This window comes from Scylla paramamosain, unplaced genomic scaffold, assembly GCF_035594125.1.
Source record: "Scylla paramamosain isolate STU-SP2022 unplaced genomic scaffold, ASM3559412v1 Contig48, whole genome shotgun sequence".
Lineage (NCBI taxonomy): Eukaryota > Metazoa > Arthropoda > Malacostraca > Decapoda > Portunidae > Scylla > Scylla paramamosain.
In genome coordinates, this window is record NW_026973713.1 from 242,501 (window position 1) to 253,948 (window position 11,448).

The 11,448-nt window shown below is 40.6% G+C and overlaps 1 protein-coding gene across 1 annotated transcript in view; it reads right to left on the bottom strand.

Annotated features, from left to right (window-relative positions):
- Positions 1-9,709, bottom strand: part of LOC135098169 (ankyrin repeat domain-containing protein 23-like) — a 29,574-nt gene extending 19,865 nt beyond the window's left edge. The window contains exons 1-2 of the mRNA XM_064000419.1: positions 9,571-9,709; positions 6,889-7,041 (exon numbers count right to left, since the gene is read on the bottom strand). Of these exons, the coding sequence (XP_063856489.1) occupies positions 6,889-7,036 (148 nt within the window). The 5' untranslated portion in view covers positions 7,037-7,041; positions 9,571-9,709. The remainder of the gene's footprint in view (positions 1-6,888; positions 7,042-9,570) is intronic.
- Between the last annotated feature and the right edge of the window lie 1,739 nt (positions 9,710-11,448).

Consider the following 11,448-nt stretch of genomic DNA (forward strand, 5'->3'; position numbering starts at 1 on the left):
CCCCCCAAAAAAAAGACAAAGTAATGGAAAGGTAAAGTATTAAAACAAATGTTGAAAAGCCAGAAGACTTGAGCATTGGAAGTAAATGAAACAAAGAAGTGTGACACGGTACTCAAAAATAATACACTAAAAGGAACATGAAAAAGAAACAGGACGAGGCTTTCAGCCCCCACTTAGAGTAAAAATAAATTAAAAACAAGTAACGAAATGTGATACGTAGAGACTGCTAGAGGAGAAGGAGGAGGTGGAGGAGGAGGAGGAGGAGGAGGAGGAGGAGGAGGAGGGGGAGGAGGAGGAGGAGGAGAGGAGGAGTCTTTGGGTTGAAGGGGACGGAAAAGAAATACAAGGAATGGCGACGACGAGAACAGACGCCATCCAGACTACGAGGAGAAAAAAAAGAAAAGAAGAAGAAGAAGAAGAAGAAGAAGAAGAAGAAGAAGAAGATAAAAAGACGAAATATCGAAGAAAACACAATACGAGGACGGAAGAGTAGAATAAGAAAACGAAGAAGAGAACCAATATATGCTATGGAAAAAGACAGAAGGGGGAAAGAGAGAAAGGCAATAAGGTGAAGCAAGGGACAGGAAAGAGCGACTGCATCTGGCAGGGTAGCGGGAGAGAGCTGGCTGCTGGAGGACTGGGGACGGAGACGCGGCACGATGAAGCGTGACAGATCCCTGGTTGGCTCCACCCCGGGGGACACCACGCTAAAACAAAAACACCACGTCTCTTCTACCTCTCCGCCTCACCCGCTGCTACAAAAGTTTTCACCGTCAATAAGTTTTACATGGAGAGATAAAGGAGGTATAAAGCAACTCTCCTGTAAATACGAGTTCAATGTTGAGTTTCCTGCAGTGAAAATGATGATGCATGCGTGTTTACGTCTTTGTTGTTGTTGTTGTTGTTGTTGTTGTTGTTGTTGTCGGTGGTGGTGGTGGTGGTGATGGTGGTAGTGTTGTCGTTAATGGTGTTGCTAAGAACGTCCTGAAATTATCGTCTTTAATCCTTATTTATTTATTTTCTTTGTTATGCTGTAGTGTTTGTCTCTCTGCTTCTTTGTATGTGTGTGTGTGTGTATGTGTGTGTGTGTGTATGTGTGTGTGTGTGGGTGGGTGGATGGCTGTATATCTGTTTGTCTGTCTGTTTAGCTGGCTGACTTCGTATTTGTTTCTCTCCCCGCCACATCTCTCTCTCTCTCTCTCTCTCTCTCTCTCTCTCTCTCTCTCTCTCTCTCTCTCTCTCTTCCAGGCATTTATTTTAGAGAAGCATCGCGTCATTCCTGTGAATCTCGCATTTACAACCCGAAAAATCGCAGACTTCCCCCTCACCCCCTGCCTTGTTACACCTCCCCTTTACATGAATATTATCGTTGTTTCCTTTGATGTTTCTTTCCCAACCCGGCCGCTGCCATCACGGGAAGGTGCTCATGATGCCAACGAGGCTTCTTTTGTCACCACCTCTTTGCCATTCCCCTCCATTCATCTTGAAATAATTCGCCTTACCACCGGACATTGCCCTCATCTCCCCTAAGGCCGCTCGCCCCGTACTGTAACACGGGACTTTCGGCCTTGGCCTCTTATCTTTGTCCGATCTTTTTCCGTCCCCGAGTGTCTCTATCACTCCACTTTTAACGGGCTTTAATTTCTCGTGTCCATTCACCGCCTTGTTGGTGTCCACGAGTCTTTTCCACTTGCTTCCGAAAAATGCTGAAGAGATCCAAGCAAGTTTTTAAGATCCACCTGTGAGACGCACGGCTTCACGAAAGTCGAGTCACCTATTGAGGGATTTTTAGAAGGTTTCGCTGATGATTAATATGTATGCTGAGAGGAAGAGGTGGAGGGGGAGAGGTGAGAGGAGAGGTCATGAGAGGAGAGGGTATGAGAGGAGAGGAGAGGAGAGGAGAGGAGAGGAAAGGATGAATAAGTTGGTGGAGGAAAGCAAAAAGAAGGAAAACATGAATATGAACAAGAACAAGAAAACAATGACAAGAAAAAGAGAAGTATATAAAACAACAAATGAATAATAACAACAACAACAACAGCAACAACAACAACAACAACAACAACAACAACAATGACAATAACAAATAAAAATAAGAATGAAAATCAGGAAGAAAGAAAAGATGAGACAAAAACAAAACAAAAAAGAAAAGAAAAAAAAAAAGCAAAACCAGAGTGTAAGGTTTCTAATCCCATAAACAAACTTAAAAGTCAATATTCCATTTTTTTTTCTTGTTTCATTCCTCACATGGCTTCTCATCCCATCAAACAGCTTGTGTATCTTGCTGGCTTTTAGGTAGGTCCAAAATGTATCGTGAGCTGTGACCTTGATCCTGCAAGTTTGGATCTTGAAGTGTGGCAGTGAAGTTCAGTGTCTCGTCACAAAATTGAACCTTGAGGTATTTAGTTGTGCTTGGTACGAATTTTTTTTATTTTTTTTTACTTTTATTATAATTTGGTTTCTTAAGTATATAGATGTACTGAGTACAAAATTTCATCAAAGTTTTCTTACAATTTGGATACTTAAGAATGATGGCTGTTGAGTTACGTGCGATAAGTTTAAAGTTCCATTAGAATCTAGTGGCTTAAAAGTGAGGCTGTGTTAAGTTCGAAATGTTCAAAATTTTATTACAATAAATAAAAAACGTGTAGTATTTTTCAATGTGTGTGATAAGGTCCAAAAGTTCAAAGTTTCATCACAGTCTATATCTTTTAGGTGTTTAAGTCTGACAAAGTCAACATTTCAGAATGTCGTCACTATTAGAATATCCCAGTGTGTAATCTTCAACTGGAGGAGGCAGTAGACACCTGCCGAAACGATAATTACTCCCAGTGAGGTCTAAAGCACTGTTCAGGGGGTGCTGTGAACTTATCATTAAACCCAGCTGTGACCTCACTGAACGTTTCCATTTGTGTCTCACAACACAAGGGGGTAGTCACAGCCTGCCCTCTAAAGACAACTCTCTTCCTCCACACAAAACTACAAGCACCTAATAACACACACACCCTTCACTCCAAAAAATTTAAAATCATGGCGACTCCTACACCAGCCTCGGAGTCCCCATCTGGGGAGGGGACCATAAATGTCCCCAGGTCGGACTGCCTTTCCGTCGACGACCCTAAGTGTCTTGACACCCCCCTCAACTTTTTCTTCATTAACTTCTGCAACATTCGCGGTCTAAGATCTAATTTTCAATCTGTAGAACACCACCTCTCCTCTTCTAAACCTCATCTTCTTTTCCTCACTGAAACTCAGGTGTCTGAGGCAACTGACAGTAGCCCCTTTTCTGTTCCCTCCTACTTTCTCTATCCTCATTTTCGATCCAAAGCTGGATGCTGCGTTTATGTGCGCAATGACTTAACCTGCTCTCGTGCCCACGCTCTTGAATCTTCCGAGTTTTCCACCATCTGGCTACGACTACAGAGTCATTCTCATACTAAATTTATCTGTGCTGTATACCTCTCTCCTAACTCCTCTGACTATAAGAAATTCTTTGACTACTTAACTTCCAAAGTGGAGCACATTCTGACCCTCTTCCCTTTTGCAGAGATCTCCATTCTTGGAGACTTCAATGTTCACCACCAGCTTTGGCTTTCCTCTCCCTTCACTGACCATCCTGGTGAACTAGCCTACAACTTTGCTATCCTCCATGACCTAGAGCAATTGGTGCAACACCCTACTCGTATTCCTGACCGTCTTGGAGATACGCCCAACATTCTTGACCTTTTCCTGACCTCTAATCCTTCTGCTTATGCTGTCACCCTTTCTTCTCCGTTGGGCTCCTCCGATCACAATCTCATATCTTTATCTTGTCCTATCACTCCAATCCCTCCTCAGGATCCCCCTAAGCGAAGGTGCCTCTGGCGTTTTGCCTCTGCTAGTTGGGGGGACCTGAGGCGGTATTTTTCTGATTTTCCTTGGAATGACTACTGCTTCCGTGTCAGAGACCCGTCTTTGTGTGCTGAGCGCATAACAGAGGTGATAGTGTCTGGCATGGAGGCGTACATTCCTCACTCTTTTTCTCGTCCTAAACCTTCTAAACCTTGGTTTAACACAGCTTGTTCTCGTGCTATACATGATAGAGAGGTGGCCCACAAAAGGTACTTAAGCCTTCCTTCACCAGAATCTCATGCACTTTATATTTCTGCCCGGAACCATGCCAAGTCTGTTCTCCAACTAGCCAAAAACTCCTTCATTAACAGAAAATGTCAAAACCTTTCAAGATCTAACTCCCCTCGTGATTTCTGGCATCTAGCCAAAAATATCTCCAATAACTTTGCTTCTTCTTCTTTCCCTCCTCTACTTCAACCAGATGGCACCACTGCTATCACATCTATTTCTAAAGCTGAACTCTTTGCTCAAACCTTTGCTAAAAACTCTACCTTGGACGATTCTGGGCTTGTTCCTCCCTCTCCTCCACCCTCTGACTACTTCATGCCTCGTATTAAAATTCTTCGTAATGATGTTTTCCATGCCCTCGCTGGCCTAAACCCTCAGAAGGCTTATGGACCTGATGGGGTCCCTCCTATTGTTCTCCGAAACTGTGCCTCCGTGCTTGCACCTTGCCTAGTCAAACTCTTTCAGCTCTGTCTGTCAACATCTACCTTTCCTTCTTGCTGGAAGTTTGCCTACATTCAACCTGTTCCTAAAAAGGGTGACCGCTCTAATCCCTCAAACTACCGTCCTATTGCTTTAATTTCCTGCTTATCTAAAGTTTTTGAATCTATCCTCAACAGGAAGATTCTTAAACATCTATCACTTCACAACCTTCTATCTGATCGCCAGTATGGGTTCCGTCAAGGCCGCTCTACTGGTGATCTTCTGGCTTTCCTTACTGAGTCTTGGTCATCCTCTTTTAGAGACTTTGGTGAAACTTTTGCTGTTGCCTTGGACATATCAAAAGCCTTTGATAGAGTCTGGCACAAAGCTTTGATTTCCAAACTACCCTCCTACGGTTTCTATCCTTCTCTCTGTAACTTCATCTCAAGTTTCCTTTCTGACCGTTCTATTGCTGCTGTGGTAGACGGTCACTGTTCTTCTCCTAAATCTATTAACAGTGGTGTTCCTCAGGGTTCTGTCCTGTCACCCACTCTCTTCTTATTATTCATTAATGATCTTCTAAACCAAACTTCTTGTCCTATCCACTCCTATGCTGATGATACCACCCTGCACTTTTCCACGTCTTTTCATAGACGTCCAACCCTTCAGGAGGTAAACATATCACGCAGGGAAGCCACAGAACGCCTGACTTCTGATCTTTCTAAAATTTCTGATTGGGGCAGAGCAAACTTGGTATTGTTCAATGCCTCAAAAACTCAATTCCTCCATCTATCAACTCGACACAATCTTCCAGACAACTATCCCCTCTTCTTCAATGACACTCAACTATCCCCCTCTTCTACACTGAACATCCTTGGTCTGTCCTTTACTTATAATCTGAACTGGAAACTTCACATCTCATCTCTAGCTAAAACAGCTTCTATGAAGTTAGGTGTTCTGAGACGTCTCCGCCAGTTTTTCTCACCTCCCCAGCTGCTAACTCTGTACAAGGGCCTTATCCGTCCATGTATGGAGTATGCTTCACATGTCTGGGGGGGTTCCACTCATACTGCTGTTCTAGACAGGGTGGAATCAAAAGCTTTTCGTCTCATCAACTCCTCTCCTCTAACTGACTGTCTTCAGCCTCTCTCTCACCGCCGCAATGTTGCATCTCTAGCTGTCTTCTACCGCTATTTTCATGCTAACTGCTCTTCTGATCTTGCTAACTGCATGCCTCCCCTCCTTCCGCGGCCTCGCTGCACAAGACTTTCATCTTTCTCTCACTCCTATTCTGTCCACCTCTCTAACGCAAGAGTTAACCAGTATTCTCAATCATTCATCCCTTTCTCTGGTAAACTCTGGAATTCCTTGCCTGCTTCTGTATTTCCACCTTCCTATGACTTGAATTCCTTCAAGAGGGAGGTTTCAAGACACTTATCCACCAATTTTTGACTACTGCTTTGACCCTTTTAGGGACTGGCATTTCAGTGGGCATTTTTTTTTATTAGATTTTTGTTGCCCTTGGCCAGTATCCTTCCTACATAAAAAAAAAAAAAAAAAAAAAAAAAAAAAACTGACTTCAACAAATTCAAAGTTTCACCACAACTTAAAAGATCAAATCATGTGTTTAAGCTTAAGCAAGTTCGAAGCATCTCAACATAATGAACAGTAAGACATTCAATGGCCATTATCCTATTTCTACAACAACAACAACAACAACAACAACAACAACAGCAACAACAAAGCAAAAGGCAATAGTGGTGTTTCATTAGTATAGAATACAAAGAAATCTAAATGTATCTGCGGCTTTAGCGTGAGCCAAAGCTTGGGAGAGGAAAACGCAGCGCGATGAATGGAAAGGAACAGAGCGCACGACATCACACTGAAAGAAAAAAATAGTTACACAACCTGGGAAACAAATGGAAGTGGATATTAACAACACACACACACACACACACACACACACACACACACACTTCAAAAAGACAAAGACATCGAGTATATTACTGTAATAAGGAAAACAACCAGGAAGAAAAAATATAGAAAAAAATATACATAAAAAGTGAAAAAAATAAAAAGTACTATGAATAGATAGAAATGTTATGACATAAAAAAAAAAAAAACTTACACGATAACAAAGTGTTTTGCCTTCAAGAAAGTGAAATACGAGAGTGAGAAAGGAAACAAACATACCAATGAAAAAAAAATGAAATAAAATATGTACACTGGAAGCAAACTGGAAAAAAAAAGAAAGAAACTCGAAAAAAAAAAAAAAACGTACATTTGGAGAAACAGAAACAGCAGAAGAGACAGAAAGACAAAGAAAACGGGGGTAAGCAGAACACTCACTCAGTCTGGAGATCTTGAAGGCATCCGCCATACTGATGATGCCCACAAAGGCGTGAAGCTGAAGCCTCCTGCCCGCGGTGTTTTGACTGTAGTGCTGGATGGCGTGCAGGAAGGCGCTCTGGATCACCCTGGAATCCTGGTCGAACATGGCGCCTGCAGAACAAAAGCAAAAGAAGTTAGAGTGCATTATGAAAAGGGGAATAAATAAGGAAAGTTTGTTAGAATGTCAGAATGTTAAAAAAAAGTTTAGTTAAAATGTGTTAGGAAAAGGAGTTGGGATGTGTTAGGAAAGAGTTAAAATGTTACAATATTAGAATGTTACAAGGTTAGAATATATTATGAGAAGGAGGTAGAATGTTGAATGTGTCAGAAACGTTAGCGAGAATGTTACAGTGTTACAAAGTTTAGTTAGAAAGTGTTAGAAAAAGGTATTAGGATGGGAGGACCTGCAGCTGAGATGGTACTTAAAGATAGGAAAGGTGGAAATAGAAAGGGGGATGTTGCTGAGGTTGTGTCGCTACAAATGTTTATGGGATGATGAACTATATATATATATATATATATATATATATATATATATATATATATATATATATATATATATATATATATATATATATATATATATATATATATATATATATATATTATAAACTGAGGCCAAAAGGTTAATAATTTCAGGGAAATCTAAATTTAATTCGAATAAAAAAACAAATATGTATTAAACTTTTACGCACTGAAAAAAAAGGAACACGAAAATGAAATAAAAGCTAAATAAATAAAATAATACCTGGAAAGGAAATAAATAAAAAAAAAAAATGTTGGATATATAAGAGCAAAAATGACACAAGTACACAAATAATAAAGTAAAGGAAGATTGACATGATGAGAGTAAGAGTGAGGAAGTAAGAGAGATGGATGGGAGGAGGGAGGTGAGGAAGGAGAAGCATCACCATATATTAAAGGCAAAGGATGGTAAACATGAGGAACATGATATATTAGGGAAGGGAAAGCTAGGCGGGACGTGTGATACGGTTAATGCAATCTGTCTTCTTATGAGTCCTGTCTGTCTGTCTGTCTCTCTGTCTGTGTGTCTCTCTGTCCCTTTCTGTTGTGTCTTTCGTCTGCTATGAAGTCTTGTGCATTTATGTGTGTGTGTGTGTGTGTGTGTGTGTGTGTGTGTGTGTGTGTGTGTGTGTGTGTGGTATGGGGGGATATGTTTGGCTGTTTGCTAATATCTGTTTATTTGTCTACCAGCCTCTCTCTCTCTCTCTCTCTCTCTCTCTCTCTCTCTCTCTCTCTCTCTCTCTCTCTCTCTCTCTCTCTCTCTCTCTCTCAACTTCCCATTTCAGCTTTCACTCAAACTCTCACTCAGCCTCTCCCTCTCACCTCCCCTTCCCCCTCTTCCTTCCACCTCTTCCTTCTACTTCTCCCTCCACCTCTTCCTCCCATCTCTCCCTCCACCTCTTCCTTCCAGCTGCCAGAGTCTTGACACTAATCCTGCCTTCTTCACTGTTATAATCTCGCCCTTGGAATCGCACGTGTGTCATTCTTGCATCTACCCTTGTCTTCCCCTTTCTTTTCTCTCTCTCTCTCTCTCTCTCTCTCTCTCTCTCTCTCTCTCTCTCTCTCTCTCTCTCTCTCTCTCTCTCTCTCTCTCTCTCTCGCAAAGGGACACTGGGAGTTAAGCTTTGTGGTTGAGCTCTCAAAGTCTTCCTTCACCTTGATTGCCTCGTAAACACACAGCTTTACTTCAGAGAGAGAGAGAGAGAGAGAGAGAGAGAGAGAGAGAGAGAGAGAGAGAGAGAGAGAGAGAGAGAGAGAATTTCAGCAGCAACAGACAAACAGTTCCACTCTGGCATGTTATTACTTAAGATTAATTTAATTTCACCGAATAAAAACATTATATGTAGTACAAATGGCTCGTGACTGGTGGTGGCGGCGGCGGCGGTGGTGGTTGGGGGTGGTGGTGATGGTAAATAGTGGTGGTAAAGAATGGACAAGTGAAAAGGCGGACAGCTGGTGAAACAGATGGGTGACGGTACAAAGAATTAATAAAGTAGTTGGAGAAAAGAAAGGAGGAGGGAGAAAAGAAAGGAGGAGGAAGAGGAAGAGGAAGAACAGAAGGAAAACTGGAAAAGGAGAAAAAAGGAGAGAGGAGAAGAAAAAAAAACAGAAGGAAGAACTGGAGGAGAAAAGGCAGGAGGAGGAATGTGGAAGAACAAAAGGAAGAACTGAAGAAGGACAAAAGGGAGGAGGAAGAGGAAGAACAAAAGGAAGAATTGGAAGAGAACAAAAGGAGAAAGAAGGGGAGGAATAACAGATGGCAAAATTTGATGTAAATGGGGATGAGGAACAAGAAGAATAGATGGAAGAACTGGAGGAGACGAAAAGGGAGGAGGAGAAAGAAGAACGGAAAAAAAAAATGAGGGGAAAGAAAAGAAGCAGGAAGAGAAGGAAGAAAAAAAAAGGAAGAGAAGGAGGACAGATGATAAGTAAAGATAAAACATATAAGAAAAGAAGAGAAGGAAGAGAAAAAAAAAAAAGAAACAGGAAAGATAATAGGTAAAGATAAGACACACACACACACACACACACACACACACACACACACACACTAATCCTCCCAGCACTTCCTGCTCTCAGATTCACTCCCAGTCCGCCTCGTAAAGCAACACTCACCACGTATTGCGCAATGTTGATGGATGTAAACGAACAGTGATGAAATTAATAGTGGCGTTAATGTTGTTCTGCATTATCTTCACCCAAATTTAATCATAATGTTGTATTCATCCTCACGCTCGTCCACTCAGCTAGCGGCCTCGACCTTAAATGAATGTCCAGGTGTAAGCTTGCAATTATGAAGGACACAACTCACAATTGCAGTAATCGACTTATTCTTTTAATTATTATTATTATTATTATTATTATTATTATTATTATTATCATTATTATTATTACTATTTTTATTATTTATTTTATTTACTTATTTATCTATCTATTTACATATTTATTTGTGTGTGTGTGTGTGTGTGTGTGTGTATTTACTTTGTTTCACTGAGTAACATTATTAAAGTTTGCTCAACTGATGTACTTAGTGTGAGAGTGTTCAGTGTTGTTGATGGTGAAAAGATGTATACAATGATGTCTCCATTGATAAAATCATTAGCCAGCTAATATTTACTATTGAAAATCTTCGCATTTTTATTTATTTATTTTTTTCACGCATATATTATGAAATATTGTGTAGTCTGATGTAATTTTCTGTCAGTAGCACTAATTCATCAGTATATGGACACTGAAATGAAATCGGCAAATAATCATTAAATACATGAGAAAAAATAAAAGCGTCACACAATTGGTTATATTGTCGTTTACAACAAAACATCAATCATGATCACAGTGTAACATTTATCTTTCATTTATATCTAATTCACAAAACCAGAATCTCCCCCTTCGAAAAAATAAAAACATTTACTTCAGAATAATTACTTTTCTGATCTGAATATTTGCGTCAGTGTTCCTAAATTGACAAATATTACTGAGAGTTTGGTGGACTCAACACTGAGGGAATTACCGTGTTGAGGGTCGCATAATCGCCGCTCTGATGTAGTCCTTCTCATTTGGGGCACATTAGGAAACTCTCGGCACATTATCAATATGTGCTAACGATTCTTAACACAGGAAAAACAAGTAAGTGAAACCTCACCTGCAATTAATATCAAGCCTCTTGAAATTTTTCCTTTGTTTATCTTCACTTAAATTTCTATATAGGCAATTTTCATGTTTATAGAAACAAAAAGACTCGCTACTATGTTGTACTTTCTCTAACACACACACACACACACACACACACACACACACACAGAGGGCATCATGAGACACTGCATGACGTGGCGATGATGTGAAGTCCACACTGTATAACAAGCAAGCAAGCAAGAAATGACTAGAAGATAAAATCAATTTATTTCAAATAACAAAGCTGCTCCAAAGATAAAGAAAAAAATAATATAAATAATAATTGAATAGAAATATCAAATATACGAATAATTCGAGTATTTTTAGAAAATCGTCTTTTGTTATTATAAAAATTCTTTCTTCTACCGCATATTTAAATTTCTCAACCTTATCTGCTCCGTCCCAAACCCTCAAGCTCTTCTTCTTCTTCTTCTTCTTCTTCTTCTTCTTCTTCTTCTTCTTCTTCTTCTTCTTCTTCCTCCTCCTTCTCCTCCTTTTCCTTCTCCTTTTCCTCCTCCTTCTCCTCGTCTTCGTCCTCCTCCTCCTCCTCCTCCTCCTCCTTTTCTAATACAACCACTGCTGCTGCTGCTGCTAGCACCGCCACCACCACCTTTTTCCTTCACTTCTCCCTGCCATCCCCCACCCTTTGAAACTTCCAGTACAGATATGATTTTTTGTAGATTTTTCTATCCCTGCTGCGGCGGGAGAGAGTGCCGAGCTGTTGAAAATGTGATAAAAAAATGTGTACCTGTGAACCTGCAGATTGTGAGTGACCGGAGAAAGAGAGAGAGAGAGAGAGAGAGAGAGAGAGAGAGAGAGAGA